General features: G+C 37.1%; 1 protein-coding gene across 1 annotated transcript; it reads right to left on the bottom strand.

The window, feature by feature from the left end:
• Window positions 1–21,494, bottom strand: LOC135214393 (NPC intracellular cholesterol transporter 1-like). Its single transcript, XM_064248651.1, has 20 exons — window positions 21,222–21,494; window positions 18,859–18,988; window positions 18,177–18,296; window positions 17,316–17,401; window positions 16,459–16,710; window positions 12,819–12,993; window positions 12,192–12,295; window positions 11,020–11,140; window positions 10,147–10,332; window positions 8,990–9,106; window positions 8,333–8,450; window positions 7,407–7,537; window positions 6,875–7,028; window positions 6,392–6,550; window positions 5,958–6,100; window positions 5,204–5,306; window positions 4,239–4,414; window positions 2,090–2,215; window positions 1,423–1,566; window positions 1–422 (listed from the first exon to the last, which is right to left on the bottom strand). Exons 1-20 carry the CDS (start codon window positions 21,296–21,298, stop codon window positions 210–212), a joined length of 2,835 nt encoding a protein of 944 aa, XP_064104721.1. The 5' UTR covers window positions 21,299–21,494; the 3' UTR covers window positions 1–209.
• Window positions 21,495–21,992: the final 498 nt, after the last annotated feature.

Genomic DNA, 21,992 nt, shown 5'->3' on the forward strand with positions numbered 1-21,992 from the left:
AATTATGATAAGAAAGGTCTTAAACCTTTCATGTCACCGTAATAATAATCATTATAATTGTCAATTATCCAAGATGCTAACATTCCAGTTACCAATAATTGATTTTTGGAGATGATTTCACACAACTTTCCACTTTTCAAAACTTATTTTGCAAATAATTCACGATAACTTTTTAGGTTTTTAGGATCTTTCACATTCCCGAAAACTTTTCATTTGACAGGATCCGAAAATTCCCCAGTTCTCGCAGGAGCGTCGGGAAGGAGTCTGTCGGGATCCTCTGAGTCATTCGCCGGAGGAATTACTCCTTCGGGATTCCTGCAGGACTCGTCATGGGTAGGTGGAAGGGGTCCTATCAGGCTTAGAACAACTGGCAGGAACACTAGGCCGTGGTAGACGCCGAAGATGAATACGCCGAAGAATATCTGGTAAGTACGAAGGATACTAAGAATGTAACTAGTTCTAGCCTTTTTAAAGGTTAATTAATCAGTTCTACGCTGTTTAAAGGTTAATTTACCTAGTTATAACCTTTTTAAATGTTAATTTACCTAGTTCTGGGCTGTTGAAATATAAATGTACTTAGTTCTAGGCTGGTTAAAGGTTAATTTACCTAGTTACAGCCTTTTTAAAGATAAATTACTTTGTTCTAGCCTTTTTAAAGGTTAATTCACCTAGTTTTGGCCATTTAAAGGTTAATTCACCGAGTTATAGACATTTAAAAGGTTAATTAACCTAGTTTTGACCTTTTAAAGGTTAATTTATCTAGTTACAGCCTTTTAAAAGGTTAATTTACCTAGTTCTGGTCTGTTAAAAGCGTAATTTACATAATTCTAGACCATTTAAAGGTTGATTCATCTAGTTCTTGCCTTTCTAAAGGTTAATTCACCTAGTTCTAGCGTTTTTAAAGGTTAATGCACCTAGTTCTAGCCTTTTTAAAGGTTAATTCACCTAGTTCTAGCCTTGCTAAAGGTTAATGCACCTAGTTCTAGCCTTTCTAAAGGTTAATTCACCTAGTTCTAGCCTTTTTCAAGGTTAGTGCACCTAGTTCTAAGCTTTCTAAGGGTTAATTCACCTAGTCCTAGCCTCTCTAATGGTTAATTCACCTAGTTCTAGCCTTTTTAAAGTTAGTGCACCTAGTTCTAAGCTTTCTAAGGGTTAATTCACCTAGTTCTAGTCTTTTTAAGGGTTAATTCACCTAGTTCTAACCTTTTTAAAGGTTAATTCACCTAGTTCTAACTTCTTAAGGGTTAATTCACCCAGTTCGAGCATATTAAATGCTTAATTTACCTAATTCTAGACTATTTAAAGGTTGATTTACCTATCTGTAGCCTTTGTAAAGGTTAATTTACGTATCTAGCCTTTTTAAGGGTTAATTCACCTAGTTCTAGCCTTTTTAAATGTCGATTCCAGGCGCAGCCATCCTACCTTGTAAAATGTGATGAAGACATGGGAGCTGGAGAATGCCAGAAACGCGATGGCCAGGAAAGTAGAACAAGCCCCGTTGATGACCGGTGACCCAATTTCCCTGACTGTCTGCCTGACCCGGGCATCTCTGCATCCCTCGGTGACCTGGTTTGGATGGGACGTGGTTCGGTTATCTCGATAACCGGTAAGGGCAAGTTGGTTTGATTTAGTTGAATTTATTGGTAATGTTATCACTAATACCACTGCTTTTGTTTTGCAATAAAATGATATTGCTACAATGAAATTGAAGGTTTAATTATGAACTGGGCATTATATATATATATATATATATATATATATAATATATATTATATATATATATATATATATATAACAGATATATATATATTATATCAGAAATAATCAAACACACAATCATGTGCGGAACAGAAATAAATCTCTGACTGACATCAGGATCGAACCCCGGTCTTTCAGTTGCAAGGCAAGGCTGCTGCTGACCAAGCCACACAAGCCATAAAAGGAGCTGTGGAACCTGAGTACAGCTTTATACCTAAGGCCTTACAAGTTTTTTCCAACTTCCCGACCCACCAGTGACACACAGTTGACGCACCGTTTCATTCGAATGATTCCTGGGTTCGATCCCGATGTGAGGCATCAGCGAACCTACCCTTAGGAAGTGCAGAGCGATGTGGACAGAGTAGTCGACGCAGAGTCCTATGCACAGCACGAGGTTAATACAGGTTATGATGTCGACCGTGAGACCCCACCATGTCATCAGCGCCATGACGTCGATCTTAGGAAGATGATAATAATAATAATAATAATAATAATGATAATAATAAATAATAATAATATAATAATAATAATAAGAATAATAATAATAATAATAATAATCATAATACTAATAATAATAATAGATACATCAATAATAATAATAATAATAATAATACTAATAAATAATAATAATAACTACAATGGCTGTGACTTCGTTTGGACAAAAAATTATTGCGAATATTGGTTTCAGTGATTATCATAAGAACACTAATTTTAAAAGTAACGATAAAGATGATATCGAAGATGACAGTAGCTATGAGATATATATATATATATATATATATATATATATATATATATATATATATATATAGAGAGAGAGAGAGAGAGAGAGAGAGAGAGAGAGAGAGATAAATGCCACGAAGGAAAAATAAACGAAGGAGTCTGCATTTATCTTTATTTATGGATTTATCACGTTCCTAACTTTCGTGATTCAGTTATACATACATACATATATATATATATATATATATATATATATATATATATATATATATATATCTTCTTCTTCTTCTTCTTCTTCCCAGCTTGTTCCCATTTTTATATGGGTCGCCGTTTCGGATGAGCCGTTTCCATCTATTTCTATCTTGTGCTTCTGCCTCATCATTCCCTTCTCATTTAAATCTCCTCTCACACAGTCCTTCCATCTCTTTCTTGGTCTCCCTCTTTTTCTTCTTCCTTGCACCTCCACCCCCATAGTATGTCTCCCAGCGTGGTACTCATCTCTCCTCAACAGGTGTCCATACCATCTCAGCCTCCCCTCCTGCACTTTCTTTGATACTTCCACCACCTTAGTTGACCCCCTTATGTAGTCATTTCTGATCCTATCCACTCTTGTTACCCCAGACATCCACCTAAGCATTCTCATTTCTGCCACATCCATCTTCTTCTGCTCTGCTTTTCTCATGCTTGCTGTTTCCGTACCATACAGCATTGCTGTTCTTACCACCGTCTTGTGAAATTTTCCTTTTAACCTAAGCGGCACTCTTTTGTCACAAAGAACTCCCGAGGCCGCTCTCCAGTTGTTCCAGCCTGCCTGTACCCGATGTTTTACTTCTTCTTCCATACTTCCTCCAGCGTTAACAAAAGATCCCAAATACTTAAACTTATCAACTCTCCTTATTTGCTCTCCACCAAGCTGAATACTTTCTCTATCATCCCCCTCAGTGGTGGTACACATATATTCTGTTTTGGATCTACTTATTCTCATTCCTCTGTCCTCCAGTACTTGTCTCCATCTCTCCAATTTCACTTCCAGATCTTCCCTGCTCTCTGACACAGAACAATATCATCCGCATACAATATGTTCCATGGTACTGTCTCCCTTACTTCCTCTATTATAACATCCATCACTATGTTAAAGATAAATGGGCTCAGAGCCGACCCCTGGTGTAATCCTACTCTCACCTCAAAACCTTCTGTCTCCCCAACACTGCTCCTCACTCTGGTAAATACATTCCGGTACATCTCTTGTATCAATCGCACATACTTCTCTGGCACCATCTTCTCCCTCAGGCTCCTCCATACCTCTTGTCTCGGGACTCGGTCATAAGCCTTTTCAAGGTCAATGAATACCATATGTAGGTCCCTTTGTCTTTCCCCAAATTTCTCCATTATTTGCCTCAGACAAAATATACCATCTGTTGTTCCCCTTCCCTTCATAAATCCCATCTGCTCCTTACCTATTTGTACTTCTTCTCTCAGTCTAGCATCTATCATCCTTTCCAGTATCTTCAAAGTGTGGGACATCAATTTAATGCCCCTATAATTACCACACTCTTGGACATCGCCTTTCCCTTTAAAAATTGGTATCAATATACTCCCACGCCACTCATTTGGTATCTTTTCCTGTTCAAGGATCTTTATCATAAGATCGTACAGTATATCCACTCCTTATATATATATATATATATATATATACATACATACATACATACATACATACATACATACATACATACATACATACACATCACCCTTACCAGCGTGAACACAACGCAGACCAGGACGTAAGCCGAAGCCAAAAAATTAGCCAAGAGAACGAGTGTCATGACCAACACGGCCGTCAGAGCCAGACACAGATTGCGGATCAGCTCGACGAAGATGATCTTGTTCGTTTCCCATCCTGCGTACTGGAAGGCTATGGCTTCGGCGAAGGCTGGTTGGTGGGAGAGAGAGAGAGAGGACGATGTTAGGAGGATGTGAGAGAGAGAGAGAGAGCTTCTTGCAGTGCTCATGGAAACGTCTATACTTTTCGAGGCTGATGGAATGAGAGAGAGAGAGAGAGAGAGATAGAGAGGAGATGAGAGATAGAGAGAGGGGAGAGAGAGAGAGAGAGAGGACCGATCGAATAAGAGGGAGAGAGAAGATCGAATAAGAGAGATGAGAGAGAGAGAGAGAGAGAGGAGAGAGAGAGGAAGATCGAATAAGATAGAGGAGAGGGAGGGAGAGAGAGAGAGAGGAAGAGAGGAAGATCGATCGAATAGAGAGAGAGAAATAGAATAGAGAGAGAGAGAGAGAGAGAGAGTGAGAAGATCGAATGTGAGAGAGAAAGAGAGAGATAGAAGAATGAATACAGAGAGAGAGAGAGAGAGAGAGATAGAGTGATGAAGATCGAATGAGAGAGAGAAGAGAGATTAGAGAAGGAATAGAGGAGAGAGAGAGAGAGAGAGAGAGAGAGAGAGCTTCTTGCAGTGCTCTCTGGAAACGTCTATACTTTTCGAGGCTGATGGAATAAAGAAGAGAGAGAGAGAGAGAGAGAGAGAGAGAGAGAGAGAGAGAGAGAGAGAGAGATAATTTGTTTTTATTTGAATTTTTGTCACTTTCTTATTTCAAGATCTTTTGAATTGTTTCAACATTTATCAAGTTCAAAAATAAAAAATGAATTCATGAAACGAAACCTTGAGTATTTCTTTCAATTTTTTTTTTTCTCGTAAAATTCACCAACCTGAAAAACCAGTATTTTTGATCAGCTGTTTGACTTCCTCCATCGCCTGAATTTGTTCGTCTCTCTCATCCAGAGAGCAATGTACGTAGTCGAATTTGCTTGCCTAAAAAATAGCAAAAAAAAAAAAAAAAGAAATGAAATGAAATAAAGTAAATAAATAAAAAATTAAATTAAAAACATGCCAGTAAAAGTAAAAAAAAAACACACACACACAATTGCTTGAAAAAGGAAAATAGATAGTAAATGAGAAAACGCGCTTGCCTGAAAAAAGCCAAAAACAAAAAATAGTAGATAAATAATGCGCTTGCATGAAAAAGCAAAAAAAGAAAAAAATGAAAAACATGCCAGTAAACAAAAACACCCTTGCCTGAAAAAGGCAACAAATAGTATATAAAAAAAAAAACACACGCGTGCCTGTAAAAATAATCCCTGCCTTAAAAAGCTAAAAGAAAAAAAAAAAAAAGCAAAGTCACTGAAACTGCCGAAACTGACTGAAAAGTCACTGAAACTGACTGAAATGTCACTGGAGCTACTGAAACTGACTGAAATGGCAGTGAGGCCACTGCAACTGACTAAAGTGTCGATCAGGCTACTGAAACTGACTAAGATGTCACTGAAACTACTGAAACTGACTGGAACAAGATTTGACTGAGCAAACTCCATTGAAATTTAATCTACATTAACAAAATGCAAAAATAAACTTGGATCGAACTCAGTAAAAAAAAAAATAAAAAAAAAAACTTCTGAGACTTACCAGTACCGACGGCGCTGGCTTTCCGATGGCGAGGTTACCATCGAAGTGGAAGTAGGTCTGGTACTTGGCCCCGGCTGGGGAGAAGAGGAAAGCCGACAGGCTCTGTCTGAAGAAGGAGTCGTTCAGGGGCTTGTCTCTTATATCTGCAGGAGGGGGAGCGGGGGGGAAGGAGATGATGACGTCATATATATATATATATATATATATATATATATATATATATATATATATATATATATATGTATATATATATTATATATATATACAGGGTGTCCATAAAGTCCCAGTACCATTCTGGGCAGTAAATACTTGTAATGGTACTGGGACTTTATGGACACCCTGTATAGTATATAGAGCCAGATAGTTAATGATTGGAAAGAGAGAGACAGACAGACAGACAGACAAAGAGACAGAGAGAGAGAACACACAAATACCTTCTCCGACGTCTCTGAGCGTATAGTCGGCCATGGCGTCGAACCAGGAATCCACATGAGAAACGAACTTATTCTCCTGCAGCGCCTTCGTCAGGTTGCCCACCTTGTAGAGTTCCCTCGGGTAGTCCAGTAGCCCTAGATACACGGTTCCTCTCTCGCCTGGTTTTGGGGGAAGCGGTTTGAATTTACGAAGTGGATATTGGGAAAATATTAACAGGAAAGAATAACGGAAATATTTATCATGGCAAACAAATAACTAACAATAAAAGTAATATTGACAATCTCATACAGGGTGTCCATAAAGTCCCAGTACCATTACAAGTATTTATTGACGTAATGGTACTGGGACTTTATAGACACCCTGTATAAAACAAAGGCAGTAAGTAATATAAAGAATGATAATGTCAGTATTAACATACATGATTTTAAGGACACCCATAATAATAATAATGATAATGATAATTATAACAATTTAGACCTCACCCGCTCCTGGATAATACACCTGCAGCCGAGACAGAAACTGGAACAGGTAAGATGTCTGTGGAATGAACCAGATCATGTTGAATTCCTGTCTCAGACCCGTCACGCCCCAGGCGCATGCGCAGAAGAGCGCCAGAGTTGCCAGAAGCACCAAGATCTTAAAAAAAATTAAAATTGTTAGGAATGAAGTACAAATAACAGCCGTTGAAGTAAGTGATTGGTAACACTTTGATATAACGATATAATTTTCTTGGAATGTTTAGGAATGGTGATTGTTAAATGCATCTGCCTCGGTCAGGACACGAACCTCTGCTTTACTATATATATATATATATATATATATATATATATATATATATATATATATATATATATTAATAGTAACGGCAGTCACTGCGATTCAGGAAATCAGTTAAAAGCGAAGTCTATAATAATAATAATAATAATAATAATAATAATAATAATAATAATAATAATAATAATAAATAAAATTTTAACCAGATTCATTTTAAATATGGTCACCTTATCATCTCACCTTGACGGGTTTCTTTAACAGGAAATTCGTGTAATATTTGGCAAAGACGTCCTTGAAGAATTCTTTCCTGGAACACTTGTTCGGTGACCAGTTCTCGTGCTTGTAGCACCACAGTGCGCCGTTCCTGTTGTCTGTGGAGGTACAGAAAAAATATATATTTATATATTATAATGTATATTGCAATGGGGTTCCACCATACGATTTATGAACTTCGTTTAATAGTGCATTTACATACCCAGACAGATGGGACACCAGATAATTCTAAGGATAACATTAAGGCTTATAGTCTTGTAAATATTCAGTAACCTTGGCATTTATTACAGCTTCTCTAAAACATACCAATCAAACAATGTCAGCCTAGATATGATTTGGAACTAAGATAGGAATTGCATAAGAAAGTAAGGATATCCATAGGCAATAGCGTATTTGGAACGGTTGCTTTTACATAGACCTATAGTTTACATGTCTTTAACGTAGTCGTATAAATTAGAACTATAGTTTATATGTCTTTTAGTGGACATGTAAACTAGACCTATCCTTTACATGCCTTTTAGTAGACATTCAAACTAGACCTATAGTTCACATGTCTATTACGTAGACATGCAAACTAGACCTATAGTTTATGTCTTTTAGTAGACATGTAAAATAGGCCTATAGTTTACGTCTTTTACGTAGACGTGTAAACTAGACTTATAGTATACATGTTTTTTGCGTAGGCATGTAAACTATATGCCTTATACCAAGGCATATATTAAGCTACCTGACGCCAAATACGAAACGTATATACCAGTTCCGACTACCATTTTAATTCCACACGACAGACAAGGAAACATAGAAGCGAAAACAGACTTCCAAAGCTTAGAAGCTGAGAGAGTGAAATTCGTTAAAAGAGTTAAGCCCGAGTATTAACTCGGGGATGAGCTCACCCTCCAGTCGCCTCTGGTCGAGGGTGAACCAGGCCGTGAAGAAGGTGATTTGAAGGACGTACAGGACCAGAACTCCCACGGCGGAGTAGATGCAGAAGGATCTCAGGGCTGGGAGGACCTTGTGGGGAGGGGGGAGGGGGAAGGGAGTAGTCAGAGGGAGAGGGATTAATCGCTCAATATATATATATATATATATATATATATATATATATTATATATATATATATATATGTATATATATGTATGATAATGTATGTATATATATTTACTCTATGGAAATATATATATATAGATATATATATATATATATATATATCTATATATATATATATATATATAGTATTGTATGTATGTATTATATATATATATATATATATATTATATATATATATACATATATGATATAAATGAAATAAATAAATAAATGAACAAGGAAATATATATATATATATATATATATATACGTATATATATATATATATGTATATATATATATTATATATATATATATATATATAATATATATATATATATATATAATACATTTCTATAGCCACATCCATATATCATCACCCAAAAACATTGTGGTACAAACATAAGAAAGAAGATATCGCAGAAACATAAAAAAAAACAAAAACAAAAAAACAAGATACTTACAGTTGTAGCGCCAATGAGGAACGCGGCGAAGTCCGTCAGCGATGTCACAGTTACGGCAACTCCCGCGTGACGGAGAGTTAGTCCCATCCGTGTCCTAAGGTCTTCGGGTAGGCTCTCCTGAGAGAGTGTGAAAGGTTAAGAGAAGGCTTTACTATAACTCCTCTCGGTCTCGAAGTTTTGAGCTCGTGTGAAAGGGGAGGGAATTATTCGTCTCATAGCCCATTTTGGGGTTTTCTGATGGTTTCAGTGGAAATCGTATCAGATAACAACGCTACATAACTCGAAATGATTCGAGCTACAAATGTCCTTTAATATCTAATTCGCTCTACCTCGGAATTGATATATTTTCATATATGTAAACCGAAGGGGAATTTTTTAGTTGATAATAATTTCGTCCCCTCACGGGATCGAACCACCGTTCAGCGGACAGGGACGAAATCAAGACGACAGTGATGTTTAACGATTCGGCTAACAAGTCGCCTTGATTTCGTCCTTGTCCGCTGGACGGTGGTTCGATCCCATGAGGGGACGAAATTATTATCAACTAAAAAATTCCCCTTTGATTTACACATATGAAAATATATCAGTTCCGATGTAGAGCGAATTAGATATTAAAGGACATTTGTAGCCCGAATAATTTATACGAATCACGGTGATGTGATAATTATTCATAACTCTAAAGTGAAACGATTGCCTGGCCTTTGGAATGCCACGTAACATTCTGCAGGATATGAATCAAAGCTATTTTGTTTATGTTTTCTGTCAGCTCCAGATTTATTCACTTATTGGACACCGGCGATCTGTCAGGTAGACTTCCGCCTTGTTTTCATTCCACTAAATTATAGTCATGACCCAACACCGAGCAAAATAAACGAGATATATTTATTCCTGATCTGTCTAATTTATTTTTGAATTGCAGGTGCATCCACCTATTTGTCGAGACTGTTTTCTTTAATGATTTCATATAGTCGTCCACCAATACTTCGACATATCATGAAGGTCAGTTTATTGCTTGTATTTAGCTGTAGGCCACGCAATACCTTACGCGTTCAATACCATTCTTTCGTACCAATGGACAACTTATTTCAATACAAGCATAATATGATTCAAACTATGACCACTCTGACCCACCCACCAGTCAACTCCATTCCACTGACCTCCTGGTTGTCGAGGTTGTTGAAACTCTGGATGATGACGAACATGTCGTCCACACCCAGACCTAGCAACAGAAGAGGAAGGATGCTGTGCACGGGTCCGTAGGGCAGCCCGATGCCGGCACATAGCCCGAAGGATATCGCCACGGCCATGAAGGCTGCGAGGATGCCCAGCATAGATAGCACGGACTGTGAAGAGGACAGTGATGAGAGATTCCTGTGATGATATTGAACTTTTGAGTGAGACATCTCTTTTGAACAGGTCCTTATAGGGTAGGCTGTGAAGGATAATTATGAGAGATATCTTTTGAACAGGCCTTTTGGTTAGGGTATGAAGGGCTATATAATGAGAGATATCTTTTGAACACGCCCTTAGTACAGGCTATGAAGGACATTCTTTGGATTAGGCTTCGCAGAACAATAATGAGAGATTCCTGTTGGGCAGAACCTTAGGGCAGGATATGAAGGACAATAATGAGAGATTCCATTTGAACAAACCTTTAGGTTAGGCTGTATTTGTTTACTTGGGTATCTCTGCTGAAGATTTTCAAAATTTACTCGGCTGAAGACTTGACTGAAATACTTCAGATTTGCAAAGAGATCAATGGGTCGTTGTTGATCAAATCCCATTGACAGACTACTACAGAATTCCAGAATAGTTATATGTTCTTTCAAACCCATCGCTGAGTCATTTCATTGGAATATATAAATTCACTTAACTCCTGGATGATGGAAATATGCGTGATATTCAATAAATTAATCGACATCTGTCAAACTTGATAAGCGTCTATGTGCATTTCCTTTCCGCCAACTTGAATGATAGCAAAATGTAAACATTGAAGTAAATAAAAACTAGATAGGATGATCTTAGCATACCCTGCCTTCCACCATGTTGAAACTCCCGAGCATCACTTGGACGTAGATGAAGAGAACGACCGAACCTACTGCTAAGTACAGGACGTCTCCCATGATGGTGTCACTGCTGATTTCACCGAAGCTGTTGGTAGAAAGTTGGCAAGGAATATCGGCTTTATATATATCTATATATATATAATATATATATATATATATATATATAATATATATATAATATATATACATACATATATATATATACATATGTATGTATGCATATAATATATATTATATATACATATATAGATATATATTATATATCATATATATATATATATATATATATATATATCTGAACTTGATCACGAAGTATATAAAACGTGATGCTATGTATAAATAAAGGTTTTTTTGCCACGAAGGAAAAAAATGAAAAAGCGAGATAGCCGAGTACTTTCGGTCCTATTCGGACCCTTTACTAAAGGGTCCGAATAGGACCGAAAGTACTCGGCTATCTCGCTTTTTCATTTTTTTTCCTTCGTGGCAAAAAAACCTTTATATATATATATATATATATATATATATAGATATATATATATATATATATATATATATATATATATGAACTATAATATACACGTATATAAAAGGATTGGCTGTGTGTATCTAATATACACGTACATCAAACCGGCCTACAGAGACTGCAGCACCCACCGGTGATCTACTCGCTCTCTCAAAACTCAAAGTAAATTAACTCCGTCTGTGTTGCTGAAAGTGTAAGCTTACAATTTTGTAAGTTATGATAATCCTGACTATCTCGCGTGAACGAGCATTTTGAACACCAACAAGTTGAAAATAAACCCCAACTATACTCTGTTTTTTTTCCATCTGTCCACCCGCCAGTGGTGTTTGCATATGGTAACACTGCGTCCCGGGCTTTCGATAGTTACGCTGCGTGTAACTTTTAGATAAATAAAAAGATATCTGGGTGTACATTTGCTACTGAAAAGTTTTTTAATAATTTACTGTATGCGAATTACACCGTTAATATTCGAAATAGGATATTATAATTGTTGAATGTAAGTTGAATGTAACTATCTAAAGCGCGGGACGCAGTGTTACCATACGCAAACACCACAGGCGGGTGGACAGATGGAAAAAAACCAAGTATAATTGAAAATCAACCGACTCCTTACCTTCTCTGAGAAAAGGGAATGATTCGCAGGCCGTCGGGCAGATCGGAGAAGTTCTTGAGGAACTGAATGTATTCTCCCTCCCAGTTGAAAAGGCCTTTGTCGACCTATAGGAACACACACGAGGATTTGATTAAAACTATAATTGTTTACTTTCGAATGGGATTGTGCTAAGTGCGAGTGATGTATAAGAAGTATTGAATTGGAAGAAGGCGTGTAACCGGGAAAGGGCAGAATGTGATATATGTTTATATTTATGAAATAGGAATTGGGCTTCAGTTAGTTTATAGATTCGACCTGAAAGAGGGATATAACTATAAACAGACACGTATATACACATATAGCTATAATTATATATATATATTATATATATATATATATATATATATTGATATATATATGTATGTATATATCTATATATATGTTATATATGTGTATGTATGTATGTATATATATATGTATATATATTAAATATATGTATATATATATATGTGTGCGTGCTTTATATATGCATGTATACACACATATATAAATGTGAGCTTGTATATACTACACACATGCACATTTCTCTATGCGTAATTCCTCGAAAAAATCTCTCTCTCTCTCTCTCTCTCTCTCTCTCTCTCTCACCCTTTCGGCCAGTCCGGCGTGACTCCTCTTCAAGTCCTGGCGGTCGACCTCCGTTTTGTTGACCCGAGTGACCACCTTGACCAGGGCCGTCTTGGCTCCGGTCACGTGACCCGTGGCGTTACGGGTCACGCCCCCAAGGTAGTCGGTGAAATCAACGCCGATGGCGAAGGTGGATCTGAAAATGGAAATGTTTTTTGGTAGGAATGTTATTTTGTTTTTATGGATTTTTATTTATTTTTTCTTGATGAATGTCTTTGTTGTGTTTTTGTTTGTTTCTTTGCTTGTTTGATGTGATTTTTATATTGCTTTGTTTTTTCTTTGTTATTATTATTATTATTATTATTATTATTATTATTATTATTATTATTATTTAACATTTCTCTTTCATTATATATTGTTATTTCTATCACAGTCCTCCAATTCGACTGGGTGGTATTTATAGTGTGGGGTTCCGGGTTGCATCCTGCCTCCTTAGGAGTCCATCACTCTTCTTACTATGTGTGCCGTTTCTAGGATCACACTCTTCTGCATGAGGCCCGGAGCTACTTCAGCCTCTAGTTTTTCTAGATTCCTTTTCAGGAATCTTGGGATCGTGCCTAGTGCTCCTATGATTATGGGTACGATTTCCACTGGCATATCCCATATCCTTCTTATTTCTATTTTCAGATCTTGATACTTATCCAATTTTTCCCTCTCTTTCTCTTCAACTCTGGTGTCCCATGGTATTGCGACATCAATGAGTGATACTTTCTTCTTGACCTTGTCAATCAACGTCACGTCTGGTCTGTTTGCACGTATCACCCTATCCGTTCTGATACCATAGTCCCAGAGGATCTTTGCGTGATCGTTTTCTATCACTCCTTCAGGTTGGTGCTGCGTACCACTTATTACTGCAAGGTAGCTGATGTTTCTTGCACAGGCTCCAGTGGAGGGCTTTTGCTACTGAATCATGCCTCTTTTTGTACTGGTTCTGTGCAAGTGCCGGGCATTCACTTGCTATGTGGTTTATGGTTTCACTTTTCGTATTGCACTTCCTACATATGGGAGAGATGTTATTTCCGTCTATCGTACTTTGAACATATCTGGTTCTTAGGGCCTGATCTTGTGCCGCTGTTATCATTCCTTCAGTTTCCTTCTTTAGCTCTCCCCTCTGTAGCCATTGCCAATTATCATCGCTGGCTAGTTCTTTAGTCTGTCTCATGTATTGTCCGTGCATTGGTTTGTTGTGCCAGTCCTCTGTTCTTTCTGTCTTTCTCCTGTCTCTGTATATTTCTGGGTCTTCGTCTACTTTTATTAGTCCTTCTTCCCATGCACTCTTTAGCCACTCGTCTTCACTGGTTTTCAGATATTGCCCCAGTGCTCTGTTTTCGATGTTGACGCAGTCCTCTATATTGAGTAGTCCTCTCCCTCCTTCCTTTCGTGTTATGTATAGTCTGTCCGTATTTGCTCTTGGGTGTAGTGCTTTGTGTATTGTCATATGTTTCCTGGTTTTCTGATCTATGCTGCGGAGTTCTGCCTTCGTCCATTCCACTATTCCTGCGCTGTATCTGATTACTGGCACTGCCCATGTGTTTATGGCTTTTATCATATTTCCGGCGTTGAGTTTTGACTTGAGTATCGTCTTGAGTCTCTGCATATATTCTTTCCTGATCGTGTCCTTCATCTCTTGGTGTTTTATATCTCCTCCTTCCATTATTCCTAGGTATTTGTATCCTGTCTCATCTATGTGTTTGATGTTGCTCCCATCTGGTAGCTTTATCCCTTCAGTTCTCGTTACTTTGCCTTTTTGTATGTTGACTAAGGCGCATTTTTCTATTCCAAACTCCATCCTGATGTCCCCAGATACAATCCTTACAGTCTGGATTAGGGTATCTATTTCCTTGATGCTCTTACCATACAGCTTGATGTCGTCCATGAACATCAGATGGTTGATTCTGTTGCCTCTTTTCTTGAGTTGGTACCGGCATCCATCTTCTTTAGTACTTTTGTCATGGGAATCATGGCTACTACGAAGAGTAGTGGGGACAGTGAGTCGCCCTGGAAGATCCCTCTCCTGATATTAACCTCTGCTAGTCTTATTCCAGAGCTTGTAAGTATTGTATTCCAGTTGCGCATTGTATTTTTGAGGAAGCTGATGGTATTTTCCTCTGCCCCATATATTTTCAGGCATTCTATTAGCCATGTGTGTGGTATCATGTCGAAGGCTTTCTTATAGTCTATCCATGCCATGCTTAGGTTGGTTTTCCTTCTCCTACTGTTCTTCATTACCATTTTGTCTATCAGGAGCTGGTCTTTTGTGCCCCTACACTTCCTTCTGCAGCCTTTCTGTTGGTGGGGATGGTGTTTGTCTCCTCTAGGTAGTTGTATAGCCTTTCACTGATGATACCTGTTAGTAACTTCCACATTATTGGTAGGCAGGTGATAGGCCTGTAGTTACTGGCTATATTTCCCTTACTCTTGTCTTTTTGTACTAAGGATGTTCTTCCTGTGGTCATCCATTTGGGTGCTTGGTGATTTGAGATACAATGCTGGAGTTGTTCTGCTATTCGTGGGTGTAGGGCCTTGAAGTTTTTGAGCCAGTATCCATGGACTTCATCGGGACCTGGGGCTTTCCAGTTTGGCATTTTCTTTAGTTGGTGTCTGACTGTGTCTGTCGTGATGTCTGTGAATCTTTGTTTTATTCTCCCTGTTTCTTCTTCCTTGACTTCCTGGAGCCATGTTGCATGTTTGTTGTGTGATACCGGATTGCTCCATATGTTTTCCCAGAGTCTCTTACTTGGTTCGGCTTCAGGAATTTCTGGGTGGTTGTCTTCCCCTCTTAGTTGGCTGTATAGTCTTTTCTGGTTGGTTCCGAATAGTTTGTTCTGTTGGTATCCCTTATTCCTGTTCATGTACCGTTGGATCTTATGTGCTTTGGCCTTAAGCCTCTGTTTTACATCTTCTATTGTGTTGTTTAGTCCCCTCTCTTGTACTTTGTATTCTCGTTGAGTCCTCCCTTGTTTTCTTGCTCTTAGCCCATTTTTTCTGCCATCTTTTTCAGTTTACTCAAGTCAGATCTCATCACCATGATTTGCTTTTCCAGGCGCCTTTTCCAAGGAGGTTGTTTTTGGTTTTGGTTTCTGTTGGGTTGGTTGTGCTGGTGGTGTTGGTGTTTCGAATTCCATCAGTTCTGCTACTAATCTTGCTCCTGCATATGTCAAGTTATTTGTTTCTGTGATACTGGTGGTGTGTATTATGCCCATTATTTCATTGACCTCACTTATTATTATTATTATTATTATTTTAGAATTGCGTCATTTATTGTCTGTCATACATATTATTATTTAACGTTTAAATTTCTTTGTTTATAAATTTAACTTTATTGTCATAGCTATCTCTCTTTTCACGTATTATTATTATTATTATTATTATTATTATTATTATTATTATTATTATTATTATTATTATTATTATTATTATTATTATTATTATAGCGTACATGATTATTTTGCAATATAACTTATTGTTGATTGCTCTATAATTACCGATGCCATATCCTATTTTGTTTTTACCTATCTTTTTCTTCACTTATTATTATTATTATTATTATTATTATTATTATTATTATTATTATTATTATTATACCACAACCCAAACTCACAAAGCTTTAGCAGAGTTGATAGCATCCACGACGTCCCCATCTTCCAGAGCCTGGTAGGTGGAGGGATCGTAGCCCCACGCTTCCAGGATGCTGAGCTCGACGCAGGCCGTCGGCAGGGCAGAGAAGACCTGGTAATAAACCTCCTTCTCCAGGGCTAAGGACCAGTCGAAGGATTCTTCAGGGTCCCTCGGTCTGAGATGTTTCTTCTTGAGTTTTTCCGGTGCTTTTTCCTGTCCGCCTATGGCTGGGATTCTGTTTTACGGGAGCAATTGTTATATATATATATATATATATATATATATATATATATATATATATATATATATATATATATAGATATATATATATAAGGGTTTGCGGATATGTATATGTATATGTCTATAGTATGTCTAATATATAGACATACATATACATGTCTGTATATGTATGTATGCATATGTATATACATATGATATATATATATATATATATTACGGTCGTACACATACATTATACAGTGTACACATATATATGCTATCGTCAGTGCTCTCAGAAATCGTGTATACATAAATATGTGTGCGTATGTATCCATATATGTGCATACACACATGTATACAGATATATAAACAGTTGTTCATGAATAACCTGTTCATTTATTTGTTTATCAAAACATTTTACGTGAGTGTAGGAACGTCAAATTGCACTCAAGTTAAAAGAATAAAAGATTTGCAAAAAAAAAAAAAAAATAAAATAAAATAAAATAAACACAAAATCGAAAAAACTTTGCTTAAATCTTTCTCTCTCTCTCAATCTCTCTCTCTCTCTCTCTCTCTCTCTCTCTCTCTCTCTGTGTGTGTGTGTCCTTGGTCTATTCTAACCTGAAGCAGACGTTTTCCAAAGTCAAGTTGTTTCCATATCCGTCTTTAGCGATCAGTTGCATGACTTCTTGATGAATCTGAAACATCTGAAAGAAACTATATATATATATATATATAATATTATATAATATATACATACATTATTATAATATATATAGATATATATATTAGATAAGGATATATATATAATATATAGATATAATATATATTACATTATAATATATATAAATATAATATATATATATATATATATATATATATCTATAAGAATTATATATTATATATATATATATATATAGAGATAGATATGATTATATATAATCTATATATATTAATATAATATATATATATATATATATACTATATATATATATATATATATGTGTGTATGATTATAATCAGTTTAGCACGTGATTCATTATTTATCACACATATCCACAGGTGAAAAATAAGAAGTAGGGTGTAGGTCCTGACCGGTTTCGACTTCATTTCCTAGCCATTGACTTGGAAATAAAGTCGAAACCGGTCAGGACCTACACGCCCTGATTCTTAGTTTTCATCTGGGAATAGGTGTGATATATATATATATATATATATATATATATATATATATATATATATATATATCACTTCATCTCAGTCACCATGAACTAAGGAAGATAATAATAAAATAAATAGAAAATTATTTGACAGAGAAAAATTCCCCAGCTGACTGAGACATCCAGAAACCCACCCTTCCCCCTTCCCAGCAATAAAAAAATGGGTGGGGGGGGGGGGGGAAGTGATACCTAGGGAGGAAAGAGAAGAAGGAAGTCGGGCAGACCGCCTCGCTCTCTCCCCCCGATGACGCAATCACTCAACTGTTCTGACGTAGTCGGCCTTGAGGACGTTGTCCTCCGCCTCGTACAGGATCATCTCGAGGCGCTGGTCCTGAGGGAAGTTTGCCGCTTGCCAGTCCATCGTCTTGACGTAGTCGCTGTCCTGCGGGTGGGGGAGGTAGCAAGATGTACAAGATTTTATATATAACATATATATATATATATATATATATATATATATATATGTGTGTGTGTGTGTGTGTGTGTGTGTGTGTGTGTGTGTACACACACACACACACACACATATATATATATATATATATATATATATATATATATATATATATATATATAGGGTATCTATATATATGTATATATATATATATATATATATATATATATATATATATATATATATATATATATAATATATATACATACATACATATATATGTATATATTTATGTATATACATTTTACACCTCTCAAACCTCTTTACAGCCAGTTTCCGTTTCAGAGCTGAATGACTTGTTTCGGTATTCCACTTTCACTGTTAAACCTTTCAAAAAACCTTCTTACTGTCAAACTTCCCTGTCAGCGCTGAATGACCTCATATGGGTCCCAGCGCTGGCCCTTGGGTCTAAATTCTCTATTCTGTTCTATTCTACTCAGGATGAGGGCCGGTTGGGGGTCGGGGGTATAGCATGGAATTCCTCAATCCTCACCTGGGGAATCCAGAGTCTTTCAGCGCGCTGCTCCACATGCAAGTTGAGGAATCCCAAGGAGGAGAGTGCAGTGACCAAGATGGAACCCAAAATGAACTTCCAGGGATTTCCAGATACCACTCGGCCACATCTGCAATATTTGGGGGTTTGGTAAATACGGGTAAATCTTGACAGTAGGTGAATTTAAACCTTAGCTACTCTGCTGGGTTAAGGTTCAGAATACACGTTAATTAGCAGGCTTTGAATTCATGTATGTTACTGTTCTATTTACTCAAGAAACTCATTACAATACAGTAACTGGTGATTTGACATTTAAACCTTAGCTACTCTGCTGGGCTAAGGTTCCGAATACACGTTAATTAGTGGGCATTGAATTTATGTATGTTACTGATCTAGTTACTCAAGAAACTCACTATAACACCGTAACGGGCGAAACGCACAGTAAAACACAGTAACCGGTGATTTGCTATGTACTTTATAGAGCTCATCCTATTATAGTACAGAATGTTCATAGTCCTAGAATTAGTGTAATACTTCAAGTTATGTAAGGAAGAGCTTAGGTCTTATCACTACAACGGCACCGTCATTATCATAATCTCAAAGCGACTCATTCACCTTTCACGACTGCTCCCCACGTAGACACACACACACGCACACACACACACACGCTTGTTATCTCACTTTATCTTACGCATGTCAAAGGAAAGAAGTGTCTAGAGGAGAAGATTCAGAAGATGAAAAAAGACGCGACCTTGCGAAGTCTAGCCAAGATGATTGCGTTACGTGGTTGGGTACAACAAGCTCCCCTTGGGTTACACCTCGTGACGTCACAGAGCCTGGCACGTTGAGACGGGGGTTTCTCGGAACCTCGTGACGTCACATAGACTCTCGGTTTGACAAGGTTGTTGTTGTTGATTGTCGGGTGAGGTAACTAGGTACATTTCCCCATGAAGAATATATTTCCCTGTGGTAACTAGGTACATTTCCCCTTGAAGAATATATTTCCCAGAGGTAACCAGGAACATTTCCCCTCGACCGAATAATATTTCCTGAGTAACCCTAGGTACCATTTCCCCTTTGAAGGAATATATTTTTCTTGAGGTAACTAGGTACATTTCCCCTTGAAGAATATATTTCCCAGAGGTAACCAGGAACATTTCCCCTCGAAGAATATATTTCCTTGAGGTAACTAGGTACATTTCCCCTTGAAGAATATATTTCCCTGAGGTAACTAGGTACATTTCCCCTTGAAGAATATATTTCCCCAGAGGTAACAGGAACCCCATATTTCCCTAGAAGAATATATTTCCCTGAGGTAACTAGGCACATTTCCCCATCGAAGATAATTTCCTGAGGTACTAGGTACATTTCCCCATGAAGAATATATTTCCCTGAGGTAACTAGGTACATTTCCCCTTGAAGAATATATATCCCTGAGGTAACTAGGTACATTTCCCCTTGAAGAATAAATTTCCCTAAGGTAACTAGGCACATTTCCCCTCGAAGAATATATTTCCTTGAGGTAACCAGGAACATTTCCCCTTGAAGAATATATTTCCCTGGGGTAACTAGGTACATTTCCCCCTGAAGAATATATTTCCCTGAGGTAACTAGGTACACCCCCATGAAGAATATATTTCCCTGAGGTAACTAGGTACAGCCCTTGAAGAATATATATCCCTGAGGTAACTAGGTACATTTCCCCTTGAAGAATATATTTCCCTGGGGTAACTAGGTACATTTCCCTTGAAGAAATATTTATTTCCCGAGGGTAAACTAGGCATCATTTCCACCCCGTGTTGTTGGAAGAATATATTTCCCTGAGGTAAACTAAGGTACCATTTCCCCTTGAAGGAATATATTTCCCTGCAGGTAAACTAGGTACATTTCACCCTTGAAGAATATATTTCCCTGAGGTAACTAGGTACATTTCCCCATGAAGAATATATTTCCCTGAGGTAACTAGGCACATTTCCCCTTGAAGAATATATTTCCCTGAGGTAACTAGGCACATTTCCCCATGAAGAATATATTTCCATGAAATAACTAGGCTCGTCTTCCCTTGAAGAATATATTTCCCTGAGGTAACTAGGCTCGTCTTCCCTTGAAGAATTTATTTAAATGAAGTAAGGAAGCTGGCGTTGTCTCCTATTTTCGAATTGTTTCTCTTTTATTTCTAGTTAATTATATAATTTTGTATACACCACATTATTTCGCTAGCTCCTGTCATGTATTTCATTAAAATAGACACAAAAGTAATAATTAAAAAACAGTTAAATGATGGGGAAATATAATAAAGGCATTAAGAAATGAGCCATGAATAAAACAGAGAGAAAGAGAGAGAAAGACAATAAATTACTCACTTAAAGAAGAACCTGTCAAAACAGTTGACAACGCCGCCACTTCCGGTCGTGATCACATTTCTCGAAATCGGCTTCATAACGTGTAAAAAACCTTCTGCAAAACGGGAAACTTCACAGAGGACTATATAAATCTATAAAACATTAATAAGTCGCGGAGTCAATGCGCATTACGAGTCAAGAAACAATACCGGACGTCAGCGAGACCAGGCAGGAAGGTACAGGAACCCGAGAAGAAGAAGGAGACTGAATGTAAACAAACCGCGCTGCTGCTTCTTCTTCTTCCCTAGTTTTGAGTTCAGACGTCTCGACCCAGTCAGTTTTATATGAGGTTACGGAAGCGTTATCTGGGCACTCAGATCGTTTGTTGTTTTGTCTCGTGATATGGTCGCGTCTTGTGGATCTATAGACTTGATGATAAGGTTTTCAAGTCCGCACGTTTGGCTACAGTTTTAATACCCGGACTGGTTAAAGCTATTTATGAACAAACTGTCGAAACAATGCTACAATATTTTGATAGTGTACACATAAACACACACACACACACACACACACACACACACACACACACACACACACACACATATATATATATATATATATATATATATATATATATATATATATATATATATATATAATGTGTGTGTCTACACTACCAAAATGCTGTAATATTACTTGACATTTATAATTATATATACATATAATTAATATATATATATAATATATATATATATATATATTTATATAATATAATATCTCAGGATTTTCAGA

The sequence above is a fragment of the Macrobrachium nipponense genome, chromosome 45 (assembly GCF_015104395.2).
Source record: "Macrobrachium nipponense isolate FS-2020 chromosome 45, ASM1510439v2, whole genome shotgun sequence".
Taxonomy (NCBI): domain Eukaryota; kingdom Metazoa; phylum Arthropoda; class Malacostraca; order Decapoda; family Palaemonidae; genus Macrobrachium; species Macrobrachium nipponense.